The following is a 20194-nucleotide window of genomic DNA, read 5'->3' as shown; positions in this document are numbered from 1 at the left end:
CTTTTAATGTTGTCTTAACTGTATCAGCCAGCCAGAAACTTAAGAGCAGAAAATAAGAATTTACTTCAAGTCCCTTCTTTTAAAGAAATTTGATTAGATGAATTTGGGGAACTCTCCGTTTACATATAAAGTCCTACTGACTGGTATTCTCTTCCAGATTTGAGCAAGACCGAATCTTGTTAAAGTTTAGGAACAAGACAAAACCGCTACTCATTCCAATCCTTTAAATAACCTTTAATTCCAAATGTATCTAAAATAATCCATTTCAGGAACCTTGCAGATTGTGCTTCATTGTATCTGCACGTAACCAGACGCAACGCACTTTGACGCAGTGTGTTGCGTCTGGTTATGGAATTAAAGGTTATTTAAAGGATTGGAATGAGTAGCGGTTTTGGAATGAGTAGCGGATTGGAATGAGTAGCGGTTTTGTCTTGTCGCGACTGATATTATAGAGAGACATGTAAAAAAGTAGCGGTTTAAAGCAAACCTGGGAAAGTGTTTGGAGTAGCAATTACCTTGGTTCACATTGGTGATATAATGGAAGTTAATGAATATCTATGACTTTTTAAAGTGTAGGAATTAGACTTCAAGTTCTGAGTGACACAACCGGCTACAGGATATTGTTAGTCCCTGAGGAAGCCTGATCATTTAGGCGAAACAAGGAGATCCTTTGTTGGACAAATAGTATTACATGTGCGATATTTCTATACTGATTATAATCAATTGGATAAATAAGAGAAGGGTTTGGATATACATAAAAATAGTATTACATGTTTGATGCTGTTATACTGATTATAATCAATTGTAATTAATTAACCAGTGAACATTATTTGTGTATGTAGATGTTTTTATATGAAGTGTGATTGACGAATGAGTGTGTGAGTTTAGATTTTAAATGTCTAGATAGGGAAAACACCTTGTGATTTCTAATAAAAATTTTTGATAATTTGAATATATGTGTGATCTCTCTGGGTATGTGATACTGCTCGGAAACCTGACATTACCACCTGATTTATTTCTGGGGTTTGCATCCTCCCAGAGGGCCCAACCTTATCTCCCAATCAGCTGCTGGGTTCTTTGCATACCTGGGGGACCCAATAATACCTCCTGGTCAGCTCCTAGGTTGCCTGACCTCTTGGAGTACCCAGCATCACCTCTGTATAGCCACTGTTCTTAAGCTTTTCTTCCTGAGTGGGAGGGGTTTCCCTTGCTTGGGGTTATAGCTCAACTAAGCTTATAGCTTGCTCTTAATTCAACACGTTTCTCAATAATTCAAGCTCATTTAAGCCCATGACCAGTTATTTGTTTTTACCCAGCCTGAGGAGACCACCTCTTCTCAGTTACAAGTCCAAGACTCAGTCAGGATTATGGAAAAAGTATAAATACTGACAGGCCAATGCAATATCGTACGCTCAGGTTGGTGCACAAGTTAACCCATGGTTGGATGCACGTTTTGGATGCAAAACTCATATAACCCCTGATGCAAAAGGGAATCAGCGCATCCAAAATGCACGTCCAAGCCAGTGTGTAGCTAATAGTGCTCATCACGTAAATGCCATGTTGATGAGGCTTTTAGCTAGTACCCCCAATGAAAAATATAACTGTGCAACAGTTACACACATTTTAACCCTCAAAAATTAACTCCAGTCATGGAGCTGTCATTAAGTCTTGAGGAGCCCCAAAAGTTGAACATAAAAGCAGAAAATATTAAGTCAGAAGAACCACAGAAAGTAGCAACATAGGAAAGAAATAATTAAAAAAAAATCTTGATGGCGGTCAGGTTCGGAAAACGGATGCTGAATTAATGAGTGTCCATTTTCCTAACCTGTGACTGTGCACAATTTCCCGTAGCGCCTCCTTTTTAACACAACAGGTCATTCGCATACTGCATGGCGCGCCCATGAAAGGTGGATGGGTGCGTGTTAGGAAAGCAGGTGCTGAATCATGAGCGCCTGTTTTTCATACGCCCATATTGCATCGGCCTGTATGTATTCCATCCTACCTAGCCTTTTTTTTTTTTTTTTTGCTATGAGAGCCAGGTACTCAAGGCTTCTGATCTCCCTTGTCATTCAGGGTGAGAATCTGTTTGTTTGCTAGGACTCTCTTTCAGTACATTTCCCATAGAAAGAAATCCCTTTTTCAGCCAGAGATCTGTATTTAGGACCTTTTTCAGTTAAAGTTCTACAATTCAGGACTTTTCCATTATTTGTAAGATGATATTTTCTTGTAAGTCAGTAGAAACAGTAATAGTCAAGAGGCTGTCCCATGCAAATTCTCTACCTGAATTTCTGACTCATCTCTTCAATAGCCATTTAATTGCCTTTCAAGTAGGGGGCCTGATAACCTTTTCAGTCTTTCTCTGACTTCCAGGCTGCTGGCTCAAATTTAAATTAAACTGCTGCATTGTCTTTTCCTCTGCTACAGTTTATTTCAGTGATATGCTCTTTCTTCCCTTCCTGGGAGGGAGTTCTAGGTCCATTAACAATTAGCCAGGTAGACTCAGGGAATCCCAGCTCTTACTTCTGGAAATGAGCACCAGGGATTGGTTCTCCCCTAATAGGATCTACTGAGTACTTTCAAGTGACCTGGACTGGCCACTGATGGAGAAAAGATGCAGGGGCTCAGTGGATTATTGGTCTGATCTCACATGACTTTTATATTCCTAGGAGGTAGCGGGGGGGAGGAATGGATCTAGAAGAAAAAGGCAGGAGAGAGAAGAAAAAGAGGAGAATAGAGAAGAAAGAGGAAAGAAGAGATGAGGAAAGAGAAAAAGAGGAGAGGTCTAACATATGCTGGAGGCAAGCGTGAAAAAAAGGGCAGAGGTTTGAAGCTGTATGTTGGGGAGTTTTGTGCAAGTGGGAGGCTAGCCCAGACTCAGTAACAGAAGGAAAGTTTTAGTAAAAGTTTAGTCTTTCCTCTTTGATCCCTCCCCTTCCAGAGTTGTGCTGATCTCCACCTCCTGCTCAGCTGCCCAGACTCACAGCTCGTTCCCTGCCCCCCTCCCCCACTTTCTTGTCCAGCTCCAGGAAGACGCAGAAAGTGAAAAAGAGAGCCCTAAAGGGGGGGGGATAGGGTTGGGATTTCTGCTCTGTCTGAGTTCTTTTTTTTTTCCTTTCCAATTTCTGATTACAGTTAAATGCTGAAGCTGGAAGGAAGATGCTGGTGATCCAAACAAACTGGGTGCTGCTCCTCTTGCAGCTATGCTCGTTCTGGGAAGGGGTACTGACTCAGCAGAAGGAAGTCATTGGGCCCCCAGGTACTTCCACCTCCGTCATTACTCCCACCACCCCCGTCAAAGAATCAGCATTTCAAGGTAAGAAACGGACGCTGCTTCCCCACGTCTGGCTTTGCTTTCTTGTGGGTAGAGTGGGAGCCCTCTGCTTGGTGATGTTAAGACACTTTAGGGCTGGGTGTGTCTTCTTGGAGAGTGCTTTACTTATATTTAAAATTGCAGCATTATTCTCTTCTGCATGAATACCTGTTTCTGTCTGAGTCCTCGTCTTTATCTGCGTTTCACAGCCGGAGAGAAGAAAACAAACAAATAGAGCAGCATAAAGCAAACAATTTCCCAAAAATGGGGGGAAAGAAGGAGTTGTATTCCCCTTGATTATACTCTCAGCACTGAAATGTGTCGCAAAAGATAATTCTGCATCTAATTTACTTTTGCCTTCAGTTATAAAATAAATGCAGTTGATGTGGCCCCTCTACAAACTCAGATGTGTTATCACTCAAGGAATAGCCATATAATAATATGAGCATAAGAATATTATTTATAGAGCAGAGCAAAATGGAGATGTATTACTGTCCAAAGAGTGTCTGCTCCTTTCCCCAGACATCAGTATTCACCCCCTGAGGGAACTGTATGGACTGAATTTTTGCTGCAACCAAACTGGTACACCAGATATTGCAAACATGCTTTGCCCTGGTTGCTGTGCCTGCTTTCTTGTGTTGTGTGCCACTGCAGTAGTGTAGTAAGTCATTGTGTTATATGTTTCTGTTGTTCACAGACTGCCCTGTTGACTTGTTCTTCGTATTGGATACTTCAGAAAGTGTTGCCCTCAGAGTAAAACCATTTGGGAATTTAGTTGATCAAGTAAAGGATTTCACCAAGGCTTTCATTGATAAGTTAACATCCAGGTAAATCAAAGTCTGTTTTGTACCGGTCTCCCCTTCCTCTTCCCCCATGCTCTCTCCTTACAATATTCTGCTAATTGAGGTAATGTAATATTGACAGTTCATTTTATTTAGGGATTAAACCTCCAAGAGGAGACTTTCACAATAAGGGTTCAATCCAATAGGACACAGGCAAAAATAGGCATGTGCCAGTCAGATTAAGGTTTTCAGCTTTAACGGAGAATCTGTTGTGAGCTCTGGAGCCAGTCTGCAATGGAACTGTTCTTTCAACCTCTTCCAACATTTATGCACTCCACAGTACCTCTGTCGTCCTACAGGACATACACTCTCAGTGTTTAGTTTATTACTTAATATATTGCTAATATTTTACTTAATATATTGCTGTTCCTTAAAATACTGCAAAACCAATATAATCATATACATATAAAAGCAAATATACATGACTTAACTACTATAAATATGCAATACTCATAAAATCTCCTTTTTACAAAATTCAATAAACTAAAATAATAAAAAACATAATGAGGTCAATTTTCAAAACTAAACATTTAAATGGTTAATGAGTTAGATGGCTAACTTGGATAACTTGTGAGCTAATTAACTAAATAGCTCTGAACGTTGACCTCATTATAACTACAAGATAAAATAATGTTTAATGTTCAGTCTTGAATGATAAAAATTCTAAAAACCAGCATTAAAATGGTAGGCCGTTTATGCCTCATTCACCCATTCCTACAATGCCTCATTCTTACCACAGGATTTATACACTCACAGGCCGATGCAATGAAGTGCATTCAGCTGAATGCACAGTCTTACCCACACTTATGCACACATTTTATGCAGGTACATATTACTCCAGATACAAGAAGGAGCTCTACTTGTACAAAAAAATGTTTGAAAATGTCTGCTCTGCACCCTTGCATGGAAATTCCATGCAAATGAGGGCATTAAGCGTTCCCTTCCAGTGCTGAGAGATGTGCTGGCTGAGTGAACATTTTCTTAACACTGAACACTTTTGCCTTCACAACTAAAGCATTAGACATGCTAAAAATATGAAGGAAATGTTTACTGCTTAATTTGGTACAAGAAGCATTTATCCTTGTGGGGTTTTCTGGTCAGAAGTAGAGTTTTTTGTGGGGTGGGAGAAAGAGTTAAATCTAAAATATCCGTTTTCCTCAAATGTTATCTCATATAAAAGTAGTTTCTACACTGTTCCCTGATCCTTCTTTAGAAAAATCCTTAGCCAAGGGTATCTGTGTAGAAGAGGGTGATGCTTCCTAGGGACCTAGACCTGAGAGGTCAGGACCCTTCCTGTTAGCACAGACAAAGCAAGCAGGGTTTTTTTTCTAAGGACCAAGGAGGCAAGGCTTTTTAACATTGGCCTGGGAGGCAGCGCTTATTGGCGACCATGGATGCAGGAGATAAAATGAAAATTAAATGATGCGGCAGTTTCGGGTATGATACCACAGAGGGCAGTGTTTCTTTAGCAATGTCTTCCAGTTTTTTTTCCTTGCAGAGGAGGGACTCCTGACTGCTGCTGCCCTGTAATACACACACAAGCCCTGCCAAACCCAGGACAGTTGCAGCTGTGTCTCCTTTCTGTAGTATGCATGTGTACCTATCCAGTTCTGCATGTGTGTCACACCCAAAATGTCTGTGCCTGTGTGATTCTTTTTCCTAATGCTATGTGTGTCAGATTTAGGAAACAGAGCCAGTCTTAACAAATCTCTCTCTTTTTGCAATTCTGCATATGTTTCTGGCCCCAGTTCTGAGTTGTGCTTATGTCTTTCTATTAATCCTGTATATGTGTTTCTATCTGCCACTCCTGTATATCTCCACATAGACAAGCGCATATATAAAAGCATGCATACATATACACATAAAACAGGCACAAGTAGATCTATGTTCAAAAGGTTTATGTGGGTAAAATCAGCTTTTACCCACATAAATATTGCCCTTTAAATATATTTCCCCTTTGTCCAGATAAGTTTGTCCGCATAGAACTTTTATGTGGACAAACTTACTTGGATGTAAAGGGGCCAAGGCTGGAGATGTGGTGAGGGTGAACTAAAATATTTAGATAGCACCATATTGAGTGTTTTATCCTCCTAAATTTATGCTGATTATCTAGGTGACTTTACCAGGATAACTTTCCCACTTTGCCAGCTTACTGACCCTGGATTTCTTTCACACAACACACACAAATATACAGAAACAAACACACATCACAAACACAAGTATGCATACATTTACAAACCTTTAACACAAAACACAGAAATTCCCCTACATACACAAATACCTTCCCACATAAAACACACACACAAAAATACATACACAGTATGATGGAGCTACAACTCTGCATAACAAGAGGCAGCCCAGAAACGGGGAGCAGATACCCACCAGGGAGGCAGAAGGTTCTCCAGAAGGCAAAATAAAATAGAGAAAAGAAGTAATTACACTTTAACAAAGAGGCTACTGGGAATTATAGTTCCAGGGAGAGATGGCGCAGAAAACCAGATGGGGTTAGTGAGATAAGTATTAGAAAATGAGTGAACGGTCATGGAGTAGGCAGGGCCCAGGAAGCTTCCAGACAAGGAAAGGATGTTTGAAGTGAAGCCATATTAAGCTGAAAGTACTACTCTAACAGGTAAAAGAAAAACTGGAGAACCTGAGGCTAGGCGTTTAGAAGTGTGTTTGATGGTCACAGGAAGTTGAATTAGGTTTATATATGTAGTCTTCTGTTGAACCTATCTGGTTTGCTGTGAAGTCTTAAGGTTGCAGTATTCTTCTCAGGGACAGATATGCTGGACTCAGACTGGGTGTTCAAATAAAGTTCACTGTCTCATATACTTTCCACAAATGAAGCGGTACACTTGAACTATTTACATAGTCTTTCTGCTAGGGAGCCTGTGTCCATCTTTCTAGCTCCTGGGAGGGAGTTTGCCACTAAGAACATAAGAACCTGCCATTCTGGGTCAGACCAAGGGCCCATCAAGTCCAGCATCCTGTTTCCAACAGAGGCCAATCCAGGCTGTAAGTACCTGGCAAATACCCCAAAACTAAGTCTATCCCATGCTACTGTTGCTAGTAATAGCAGTGGCTATTTTCTGAGTCAACTTAATTAATAGCAGGTAATGGACTTCTCCTCCAAGAACTTATCCAATCCTTTTTTAAACCCAGCTACACTAACTGCATTAACCGCATCCTCTGGCAACAAATTCCAGAGTTTAATTGTGCGTTGAGTGAAAAAGAACTTTCTCCGATTAGTTTTAAATGTGCCCCATGCTAACTTCATGGAGTGCCCCCTAGTCTTTCTATTATCCGAAAGAGTAAATAACCGATTCACATTTACTTGTTCTAGACCTCTCATGATTTTAAACACCTCTATCATATCCCCCCTCTGCCGTCTCTTCTCCTAGCTGAAAAGTCCTAACCTCTTTAGTCTTTCCTCACTGTTTCCTCATTAGGGTACAGATAGCCCTGTAAGATGGGGAATCCTAGGAGGGAGCCCCAAGCCATGAAAATACCCTATCTGAGTCCAAAGTTCTGTCTTTTGCCCACAGCCTGTATTCTGATCCATTTGGATCCAGATTTTTTCAAAACTGGCCCATGGGGTATCTGACGTCCTCATGCACTTCACCTGCAGCACATGTACCTTCCGGCCACAGCAGGATGGGGCTCTGCTGTGGCCTTGCAGGCCTCCAGGGCCAGTGCTAGCTTTTTTGCTGCCCTGTGCTAACAATTACTATGCTGCTTCCACCCCCTCCCTCCCCATTCAGTCCTGTGCCCATCAAAAAAAATCCCAGCTCTCTCCAGCAATCTATATTTTTAAAAACTGACACCCCCAAACGGAAACCATGGTCAAGGGAAGGGTATTAGATACTCTAAGCAAATCTTACAGCCTTACGCACACACACAATTATGAATTTATAACAGATTTTACATGAAAAAAGAACATTCAAAAGTACAGTCTTCTGAGGCAAAATATCACTTATAACATGCATATTATATTTACATGCACTACTGTGGTACCTACCAGAAAATCCTGCAAAAAGACACTTAGAACTGCTATGGAATTAGACTTTTTATAATGCGTACTGGGTATGAGTTCGATCCTCAGAAAGCTATGAACCAACAGAATTACCATTACAACAGAGAAAACCTCCCATACCAAAACAACCCTAACTGCCAGCACTCAAACAGTAACAATCTTTTCTATGAAAAGGTAACAATGCACATATTACACCATGCCCTAGAACACCAATACACTTCCTATTAGGAAAACAGAACAAATCAGACTGCTATAGATAAATTATATGGTAGCAGAATATCTCACCTCGGTCACATATGGAGAATATAGACAGACCCTGACCAAATACAGAATAAAGAGACCAGGAATTATAAATAGAAACAAGAAGAGAATTGAACTGGAACCAACAACAAGCCAGCCTCTATATGCAGAGCAACAATGGAAAAACAGAAACAGTACCATTCTTCATAAAACATTAAAAAAAATAAAATCAAGAAATATAAAACATGAGCCAGGTCAGTGGCATAGCCAGAACTCAGTTTTTGCATGGGCCCAAGGTTAACAAGGGTGGGCAGTAAGCATACAGTTCTGAATCCTACTAGCCTGTACTCTTATTGATAAATAATGCCTTAGCATGCATCTTACAATAGGTTCCTAAGTAGTCTACAACAGCCCTTATACATCATCAGTGAAACATTTTAGAATATTTTAATTATTATTTCAAGCACTTACCAACATTAAATATTCCTTATTATTCTGTATTAATTTTATATTTATTGTAATTAAATAAACAAGAATATCAGATAAAAAGCAAAGAACACAAGCATCAGATCCAATCACTTATGTCATAAAATAAATATCAATGTATTCTCTCTCGAATCCTCTCTTTTCAGAAAGGCAGAGATCACCATAACTACAATAAAATAGCAATAATCATGAGAATGGTGCAAAGCAAAACTACGAGAGTTCACATTACAACTCAACATGAAAAAAAGCTATATTCAAAATCTGGGGTCACTCACCAAAAAAAAAAAAAAAAAAAAAGACCCCCTCCACTACAAAACATTTTATGAAGTAACACAAACCCCTGCAATAAAAAAAAAAGGCGCCTAGAACCTTGCCATATTATATCTTAACAGCACTGACTCTCAGGACTCTAATAACAGCAACCTTATGAAAAAGAAGGAATGCAAATACTACACCAGGCCCTAGAACATTAATACACAACCTACTGGGATAACAGAACAAGCCAGACTGCTACAAATCTCTACAGAGAAACTATATGCTAGCAGCAATCCCTGCATCTCAGTCACACACAGGCAGAACACAGACTGACCCTTACCTAATACAGAAATAAGGGACTACAAGGTAGAAATAGAAACATGCAAACAAATCTGAAACAACCTGAAAAACCAGACTCTGAACAGTGGAAGGCTAACGAGCAAAATACGAAATGATAAGACATGCATATAACCAAAGATGGCATATTCCAGTTCCTAAAATATCAAAATATATTTTTACCTTTGTTGTCTGTTCTTTTTATTTTTCTAATCGGTTGGTCCACATCTCTCTTTTCCACTTTCCCCTTGTCATCCTTTTCCTAATTCTTTCTCCAGGGTCACTCTTCTCTTTCTGCTTCCTCTCGCTCATAGACATACAAAGGTTCATGCTTTCTCTCAAAGACTCCCTTACACACCCAAGCTCTCACTCTCACATGTTCTACCACACAATTAAGCTCTCATTCGCACACCCAGGGCCCATTCCAATATAAAAACACCCAGGCTCCCATTCTCACACCCAGGTTTCCTGTGAGCCCCGGTGCATGCGTGTGTTTGCTGGATGTTTGCTAGGCCATGCAAACACCCTTCCTCACAAACATCCATGCACCCACAGGCTCTCATTCTCACACGCACGCATTGGCCTTACTTTGGCGGGTCTTCACCGCCTCAGGCCCTGTCCTGCTACTGCCACCGCCCTAACAGGTATGCTGGGGATTTAAAAAACAAAATCACATGATGGGAGCCACCGGGAGAAGCCCGATCCCCTGATCGGGCAATCCGTCCATGTTTTAATCCCGTACTCTCTTTCCACTCTGTGTGACTTCTCCTGAGAGGAGAACCAGTTATCAAATGATGTTCTTATCTGTTCCCCAGAGGGGGGAACCATACCCAGTGGGTTGTCACCCACACTCCTTAGATTATCACCATTCCATTGCAATGTACCCTGGAGGGGTACTTAACCACGTTACACCTTCTTCAAAATACCCACTTTTAAATCCATATTCTGATCTCCAGGGGGAAGTTCTCTCCAGCTCTTCCTTTTTCTCTCCTCAGATCCTTACACATGGTCTGTGAAAGGAAATCCTTTAAATGCAAAGGGAAATCAGGACAGGGGAACACTTCCAATGATGATCAGCTGCAAAGAAAATAAGTTAGAAGGTATAATACAAACTTTAGTGGGAATGGTTTTACATTTGGTTATGCAATAAATAAATTAGGAGCACCAATTTTATATTTTTTAATAGATTTTTATGAAAAGTAAATTCAAAATTTTCCCAGCCATAACATTTTTGTAATATGAAATTTATTACACACTGATTAAATATAACATCCCTCTTGTAACTGAGAAAGCAAATAATTTGTACCTTTCCCTTCAGGACAAACAAAATGTCCAAAATTAATGGGAGATTCTTCAGATATTCTTAGCCTCTAATGCAGGCCAGGCCATCATGCTGATGGAAGAGTCCTCACCAGAAAATCAAAGTCCACTCTCTTAAAGATAGAAAGCTTATGGTTCTTTGTTTTTGTCAACTTGAGCCTCAATAGACTAACCAAACATGGGTCTGCAATTGAATATGTTCAGACAACGTATAGAGAAAACTGAGTCCATTCTGAGGTGTCAGGAACAGTCTGTTCTTCACACCCACCTATTAAGGCTATCAGCTCTTCCAGTTTTTGTTTCTTGATCTTGATCCACTTGACTGAATCATAGTGGTTAGGGCTTGGCTTTTTAATAGTGACCCCATTGGGCAACAGGCAATTTATAGAGGAAGGTCTCTGTTCTCCGGACCTCAGATGATAAACCACAGCATGTTTATATATGTTTCTTCCTAGCCGCATTTCTGCCACCTTTCATTTGAGGGCCTAACTGTATTCAGGGTGCTCTCTTACTCCTTGCATTTGGTTGAATCTACTATGGTGGTCCAGGCAGCGAGTTCAGCTAGCCGTGAATCTGTTTTCTTTGTCAAAATTATTATGTGCATGGGTAAATAGGGGTACTGTAACCCAAAAATTCCCTGTGCCTTTTTCTCTACAATTCACTGTCCATGTGAAACTTTGTATAGGAAATTGACTTCTCCTAAGTAGCTGTGGACCACCCAGGACTGATCGCTTACTTCAAAAGGCAAGGGCTGATCTATCATTTTATTTATTTATTTCGGGTTTTTATATACCGGCATTCGAGAACGCAGTCCCATCATGCTGGTTCACATAAAACAAGGGTGCATCGTAAACATAAACTAAAACAATGGTGCGGAAAAAGGCAGTTACATATAACAGGGTGATTAGAACTTGGCAGAGAAAGAAGAGAAAGGACAGGTTATTAATTCAAACATGTGAACGATAGTGGAGATGGTTAATCATGGTGTATGTGAAGGTAAGGATGGGCGTGGATGAGATAGATCAGTTTGAGTCCGGGAATGCTTGTGTGAATATCCATGTCTTTAGTCTTTTTTTGAAGGTTGAGATGCATGTTTCCAGTCTGAGGTTTGAGGGGATGGAGTTCCATAACGGTGGAATGGCTGTAGAGAATGCCCGATCTCTTAGTGTGATGTGTCTGGTAGATTTGGGCGGTGGTACCTGTAGCGATCCTTTGTATGCATCTCTTGTTGGTCTTGATGAATTATGTAGTTGGAGAGGGATTTGTAGGTCGATGGGAGCCAGTAGGTGGATATTTTTGTATGTGGTAAGGATGGCCTTGTATATTATTCTAAAGTGTATAGGTAACCAATGGAGGCTCTTTAGGATGGGGGTTATGTGATCCCTTCTCCTGGAATTTGTCAGTATTCGTGCAGCTGCATTTTTCTTATCTTCTCCAATTGCAAGGTCAGTGTCCCTTGATTTATCACTGAACACAGAGCGTAGTTTTCTCCCTCTTACTGTGTAGGGAGATCACTCAGGTGTGCTGACCCCGTCTCAGAAGAGATGTTGGTACTGGAGGCCAGTGTTGGTAATTCCATGGCCATCCAGCACATTTTTCTGAATGTTTTGGGTCCTCAAACTATCAGATTCACTTTAGGTGTTACTACAGTGTAGAAATTCCTCGCTTCTTGAGGTGTAATGGTCATGCACCACTCCCTTTGGTCTTGCTGTTGGAACATTGGTATAGGCCTCGATTGCTCTGTGGATGCTGAGTTGGTGGGTCACTCATCTGAGGACTTTTCTCGCCCTCTTCCCAGATGAGGAGCTGCAGCTGTGTTTAGCCTTCCTGGTGGGGTCTCTATTGGTGTTGCTGGCCACATGACCTCCAGTACTGCAGGTGTAACACTTCTACAGCACTGTCCAATCACTGATAGGGAGACGATGGACTTGGCCTCTCCCTGACTCTCAATCTCAACCTGTTCAGCCAGGACAATTTAGATGCGTCACCGCCTGCATGGCAATCAGGTTCCTTGTAGATGGCCTCCATGATGATATCATGTCCTTCATTGAAAGGAAATGCCAAGCTACACTCTGCCTCCAATTTTGCCATGCCTGTCACCACAGAACTAATGGGCACCTTCGGTGAGGAGGGTTTCCCTGTCGTGTTGCTTTCACCCTGCCAGTACTGCCTCTGCTTTTACCTGAGCCTACTGGTGAAGGTTGTTCACTGTGCTGATGAATCGCCAGAAAGCACTGGTGGCTGAGGGGCCTCCTCTCTATCCCATGGCAATGCCGGGTCCCATGCTGATGTCATTGAATAGTGGCTCATTACAATAATAACAGTGGGTATTTACAAACTTCGGACATTGACAAGCACAGCAGTCTACACACTCAACAGCCAACACTGCTCCTATTCCTGCGAAGGACATCCTAAGCCCTGCTCAGTAGTGTATGCATCATGTGATTTCAGTTAAGCCAAAAACATGGACTGGACCATAGATGGGAACTACAGTGTCATTCATCCATCTGCCTCCCATCATCTGTATGGCGTAAGTTCCTTCATCAGTGGCTTTCAGTGGGCGTTCCTCGCTAGAGCTGGAGGGTTTTTTTTTTTTTTCAATTTAATCTTTATTTTTTTCACTGATTACATCATGAAAAACATTTAAATATATGTATCAGAAACATTTAAGGTAAACTATTTAACAAACCACAATATAAATTTGTTTTATGATACATAAAACATAATTGGGGGAGAACATCAACGAAATCAAATTAAGGAAATTTAAACATCTATATAACCCCTATTTCTTATTGGGGCTATCACTAGACATTAACATAATCTATAATGGAGAAAAGGAGATATGTTTAAACTTAAGGACCTTTTACCTTTAATATTTCTACTTCAGAAACTGATTTATCAGAGAGAAATGTCTCCAAATGCACTGGATCCGTAAACCCAATTTTTTCCCCTCTGTAGTTTATATAACATAAGCAAGGAAACTTTAAAAAGAAAGTACCTCCTAGAGCCACCACACGATGTTTCAATGCAAGGAAGGCCCTCCTCCTTGCTTGGGTGGCTCTGGCTACATCTGGGAAAATTTGAATTTTGTATCCACAAAAAGAGACATCTCTGTAATTGAAAACCTTTCTGAACATCTTGTCCTTATCCTGCTCTGATACAAAGGCAATAAAAAGAGTAGCCCTATTCTCAATCAGGTCTAGAGACTCCTCCAGAAAGGTTGATTATACCTAAACTTGGAAGGTTCTCCAGATCATGATCCGGAATATTCCTCTCTCTTTTCCTACTAAAATAATAAATTTTTGATAAGTCAGGAAACTCTTCATCTTTATACAGTAGTATCTCTCTAAAAAATGTTTTAAACATATCTATAGGAGAGAGCAAGCATGTTATTGGAAAATTTACCAATCTCAAGTTTTTAGATCTCATTAAGTTTTCCATTCGTTCCAATTCTTTATGTATATTTAAACTATCTCGCATAAATGTATTTTCTGATGATTGAACTAATTGCACTTTATTCTTTAAATCAACCAATTCTTTTTCATACTTTGAAACTCTTAACCCTTGCTCATTAATTTTCTCAGTATTGACACTTATCACAGTAGACAAAGTCCTATTCATAGTAGTAATATTATTATCTAATTTAGAAATAATTTTCCATACATCTGATAGTGTAACATTGTCTGGAGGAATATCCAAGACAGTGCTACCTGAAAGAACTGGGATAGTATCAACAGGCAAAACATTGATTAAAGATTTCTCAGCCCTTTGATTTCCTGTTTGGATCACCAAGCTGGCTTCCAAAGGGTTAAGTCCTACCAGTTCTGTTGCCAATTCAGTGGATGGACTCTTAGTTGGCTGAGGTGGTAAAACAGGTCCTTCACCTGGACTGATGGAAGGTAACGAAGAGCTTCCCATCACTTCCTCATTTGGATCAACCCTCTGCCTCACGACGTGTTGATCCATTGGGCACTGGTGATGACGTCATAGTCCTTGCCTTCCTCTTCTTCCCCATCCAAATAGAATACAGTTGGCAAGGACAGATTCCTGGCCAAACACCCAAACTCACCCAGACTAAGCCGGACCAAGCCGCGCGCCCCTTCGGCGCGTGCGGCTTAGGCGTTGCGCAGGCGGCATCACAGCGCCGCACCTCGGATGATTTTAAAACCCGAGGCCACGCCCCTTCCAACATCAGCTCCGTCTATCTCAGCCGCAGTTGTATCAGAGTTTCAGGGCTTCCTCTCCGCGTTCAAACACCAAGGTCACAGCAGTTGGAATGAAAGTGAGTCCTTACACTCAGCGGTGAGTCTGGGGAGAGCTAACCAGCAGCCCACTCCTTCTCCACCTCGCTCCCTAGAGCTGGAGGTTTTCACCTCTGGTTTGTTGGCCATGCTGTTGTCTGGTATCTGGGGTGCTTCCATCAGTGTGCCCCACTCCAGGTTTTCCTTGGGTCACAATTGCACATGGATGGTATTCTCTGTTGTCAGTATCTGGTTTTATGAAGTTGTTCAGTTCAAATGCTTGCTTCAGCCACAGCCCCGCTGACTTGAGACGTCTCGGCCTTCCACTTACTGGTCTGGCTGATGCACGCTCGACCTACACATTTACTTCATGATAAGGATTGCGTAGTCGTCATGCTGCCATTTTAGTTCTGTCCCATTGGCTGTACGCTGCATTTGCTGCAAGTGACATCAGACGCACACTGTCTCTCTTTTAGCATGCTCTTCTTCTCACCGATCTCAGAGCGTGGGCATGATCGCCATTTTTGTGAGTTTTGAGTTTTTTTTGTAGACTTCTTTTTTTATACTATACAGTTGCAAATCTTCACATTTCTCATCAAAAACACACTGTTGCCCAACTCCACCACCCTCGAGCCTGATGTTGCTGGGTGCCATTTTATATAACTCTTTGCCGAGGGTTTTGTTGTTTCCCCCTAGGGTCATAAAAGTATTTTTTTGTCAGGGATACTTCCTCAATCCTTCCCCTTCTTTCTGCAATACCTCGGGAGTGAGCTCTTGCTGTGGCGGGGGATGGAGAAGGAAAGAAATCCTTTGTGGCCCAGGTGATGGAGGGTTTCTCCTGATGTGTGTGTGTGTGTGTGTGTGTCTCAGTGGTGCAGTCTTCTCCTCAGGTACAGAAATGCTGGACACAGACTGGATGTTCAAATAAAGTTTACTGATTATTTCCAAACCATCAATCACTGACCCATATACTTTCCACAAATGAAGCTGTACATTTGAAATATTTACATAGTCTTTCTGCTGGGGTGCTGTATCCATCTCTCTGGTTCCTAGGAGGGAGCTTGCAACTGTTTCCTCATTAGGGTACAAACAGCCCATTAAGATAGGGAATCCTAAGGGGGAGCCCCAAGCCACAAAAAGATCCAACCTAAGGCCAAAGTTCTGTCTTTTGCCCACAGCCTGTGTCCCAGTCCCTTTGGGGGTGGGGAGCCGGTTGAGAGTCTCCAGATTTTGTTGTTTCAATCCCATACTCTTTTTCCACGCTGTGTGACTTCTCTGGGAGAAAAGTCTGATGTTTCCAGTCTTGAACAAAGTTCTTACTCTCCTGACTCCAAGTTGTGAGGAAGGGTGGGAAAAAGAAACCTCCACACTAGCACAAAGTGAAAATCTAGAAAGCTCTAAGTCCAAAAGTATCCCGAGCTGGGTAGTGCTGTCACTGGTTTTGCTTCCTCTAGGGCAGAGCTTTCCAAACTTTTCATGTTAGTGACACACTTTTTAGACAAACATAATTTCGGGACACAGTAATTCAGTCTACTAGTAAACCAGAGGTTGAAGGTTAAACGAACGAAATGTATTTCGACAATTTATGTATGTTTCCTTAAATAAATACATAATAAAATGTTTCACGACACAACCTATCTTGTGAAAATCTTTCATTTATATTAAAACTATATAATATTCCAAGATTAATGTTATTGTTATAATTTATGAGTAACAATAATAAAACAAAGTTATTGTGTTATTCAATTTACCTCTTTAATGAGATATATGAGCTTGATGGGATGAACACAGCTTTTGAATATTTGGTGTTAATAAAGTCCAAAGGGTCTTCTGCATAATTTTAAAAAGCTGGCCAGTTTCACACTATATAATTATTTGATAGCCTCCTTCAACTAATTCTATATGGCTATGAGAGTGAAGACTGGAATTTATAGGAAGGGACAGAATGTCAATATAAATCCTGCACCTCCAGTTCTGTAACTCTGTGCATCCACTGAAATTCCCCCAAACAATGGAGCTTGGATGTTTCCCTTACAGCTCATCATACTAAAAGATATTTTCAAATTCTGGTGTCACCTCACAGTAACAGCAGCACAAACACCTTCCACTGCCAGGCACATTGTGAACAAAAATAAAACCTCGCAAAAAAAAGACACTCAAAATCTTTACTGCAATCCCATTGTAACATAACAGTAATAACACCAAGGACTCAAACAACAATAACCCTAACTGTGAAAAAGCAAGGGTAAATATTACACTGGGTCCTAGAATACCAATACACCACCTACTGAGGAAACAAAACAAACCAGATTGCTGTAGATCCCTATGCTAGCAGAATCTCTCATCATAGTCACACACACAAAGCAGAGACAGACCCTCACCAAATACAGAATACAAAATAAAGGAGCAGAAATTAGACAAAAACTGAAATGGAAACCCCAAGAAGCCAGAATCTGTGTTTTAACAATGGAAAAACAGAACCACCATTCCTCATAAAACAAATAAAATCAAGAAACATAAAGCATCAGTTATAATAGTAAAAAACATACTAATAAAAGAATATTTTAAAACTGCTAATAAATAGAATTTCTATTAATTAAAATCATTTACATTTTTTACAATTTCCCAAACACCAATAAAATATTTCAAAACAGCACATATATCAAATAACACCCAATAATTAAAACTAATAAGGATTTTAAAAAGCCCCTGCTGTTCATTCATGGGAGCTCTTGATTTCCAGTCACCCTGATATTGTCAAGGATTAGGAGGTTATCCTCTCTCTCTCACTCATACACATATGTCCATTCTCTCTCACACATATACTGTCACATACATACACATTCATGCTCTTATACCCACCATAACCTCTCGCTCTCACAGACACTGACACACTCTCAGGCTCTAAGACACTCTCTCCCCCTCCACACCCCCCCCCCCCCCCCCCACACAAACTCTTACTCCCCTGGATTTTCTCATACACACTCATGCTCTCACTCTCTCTGGCTCCCTCACATACACACACATCCAGGCAAGCTCCCAATCATTCTCACACTGACCCCCAGGCAGGCTCTCATTCATTTTCACACCACTCCCTCACCATCCCCCAGGCATGCACACATTCATTCTCACACACACAGACCCCCAGGCAGGCACCAATTCATTCTCACACACACACATACACCTCACACAGGCAGGCACCTATTCTCACACATACAAATCCCAGGAAGACACCCATTCATTCTCATACACAGACACACCCTCAGGCAGGCACCCATGTATTCATACACATACACACACTAAAGGCAGACCCCCCTCTCTTTCTTTTGCCAGCAACCTCGGAGCCTCTCTCATTCCTCTGCTGCCACTGTCACTGATGCCGCATGGCTATTGGGGAGGCGCTGATTGCTGCTATTGGCACTGAAGCCCATTCTGCTGCCTCCTCTGTGCAGGCCCCGTGGGTTTCCACTTCCTTCATGTTGATCTCGTACATTGTGAGATCCGCATAGAGAAAGTGCTACTCTTGCACATTACTAAAGATTACATGTGCCAATCAGTAAAAAGTAATATTTTTTTTTTTACCTTTGCTGTCTGATCTTAGTTTTCTAATCGACTGGTCACAGGCTTTTTGTTCCACTTCCCCTTTCTTATTTTTTTGCCAATTCCTTTCATATTGTCTTTTTTTCTATTTTTTTTCTCTCCATCTATCTTCTTCCCTCAAACATAGACATGAAAATGGAGGGTTCCCCAGGTATCAGGCTCTCAAAGAAAGGCCAGCTCCTGCAGGGACTACTATGAAGCAGGTGAGACCCTGCAGGGAGCTTTCTCTCCTGAGTTTGTGATGATCATGCATCAAGAATACACCGCTATGCAGGAAGCAATCAGACCCAGTCCTGCAGGTAATCAAGAGGAGACCTACACTCTCAAGGAACTAACATCCAAGCGGCCAAAGGAGGGTATCGAGTCTTCCCTACTGCCCCATTCAGGCTCACAGGACTCCTGGGATGCTTCTTGGTCAGAAGAGATAGCTGGGGATCTGCTTGAGGGCTTACTGGAGGAAGGAGAGTGTTGTGGGGAAGACGACTCAAGCATAGGACACCTTTTCCGCAAAGTGGAACTATGGGCCCTCATCTCCAGCATGTTTTTAGCACTGGGGATGGCAAAAACTGTACCTGAGGATCCCATAGAAGGGTATCCTATCCTCCAAGGCATCAGGAACCTTCCAAAAGCATTCCTTCTGCATAGTGCCCTGATACATCTGTTCTCACTGAATGGGACATCCCACAGTCAGGACTTAAAAGGGTGTAGGGTTCTAAGTAGAATATACTCCCTGCTCCAAGAAGAAAGGAATAATTCAGTAAGGATTCCATAAGAACATGCCATACTAGGTCAGACCAAGGGTCCATCAATTCCAGCATCCTGTTTCCCACAGTAGCCAATCCAGACTACAAGTACCTGGCAAGTACCCAAAAACTAAGTACATCTCAATCTACTGATGCTAGTATTAGCAGTGGCTATTTTCTAAGTCAACTTGATTAATAGCAGGTAATGGACTTCTCCTCCAAAAACTTATCCAAACCTTTTTTAAACTCAGCTGCACTAACCACATCCTCTAGCAACAAATTCCAGAGTTTAATTGTGCGTTGAGTGAAAAATAACTTTCTCCGATTAGTTTTAAATTTACTACATACTAATTTCATGGTCCTCCTATTATCCGAAAGAGTAAATAACCAATTCACATTTACCTGTTCTAGACCTCTCATGATTTTAAACACCTCTATCATCTTCCCCCTCAGCCGTCTCTTCTCCAAGGTGAACAGTCCTAACCTCTTTAGTCTTTCCTCATAGGGGGAGCTGTGCCATCCCCTTTATCATTTTGGTCGCTCTTTTCTGTACCTACTCCATCGCAACTATATCTTTTTTGAGATGCGATGACCAAAATTGTACACAGTATTCAAGGTGCGGTCTCACCATGGAGCGATACAGAGGCATTATGACATTTTCCGTTTTATTCACCATTCTCTTTCTAATAATTCCCAACATTCTGTTTGCTTTTTTGACTGCCGCAGCACACTGAGCCGACAATTTCAATGAATTATCCACTATGACGCCTAGATCTCTTTCCTGGATA

General features: G+C 41.3%; 1 protein-coding gene across 1 annotated transcript in view; it reads left to right on the top strand.

Annotated features, from left to right (window-relative positions):
* Window positions 1-2970: 2970 nt before the first annotated feature.
* COL6A1 (collagen type VI alpha 1 chain) overlaps window positions 2971-20194 on the top strand; it is a 162537-nt gene continuing 145313 nt past the window's right edge. The window contains exons 1-2 of the mRNA XM_029606739.1: window positions 2971-3313; window positions 4008-4137. Coding sequence (XP_029462599.1) covers window positions 3157-3313; window positions 4008-4137 — 287 coding nt within the window. The 5' untranslated portion in view covers window positions 2971-3156. The remainder of the gene's footprint in view (window positions 3314-4007; window positions 4138-20194) is intronic.

This window comes from Rhinatrema bivittatum, chromosome 6 (genome assembly GCF_901001135.1).
Source record: "Rhinatrema bivittatum chromosome 6, aRhiBiv1.1, whole genome shotgun sequence".
Taxonomy (NCBI): domain Eukaryota; kingdom Metazoa; phylum Chordata; class Amphibia; order Gymnophiona; family Rhinatrematidae; genus Rhinatrema; species Rhinatrema bivittatum.
Note: the sequence above shows the minus strand (reverse complement) of the source record. Positions and strands in the feature narration are given on the sequence as shown.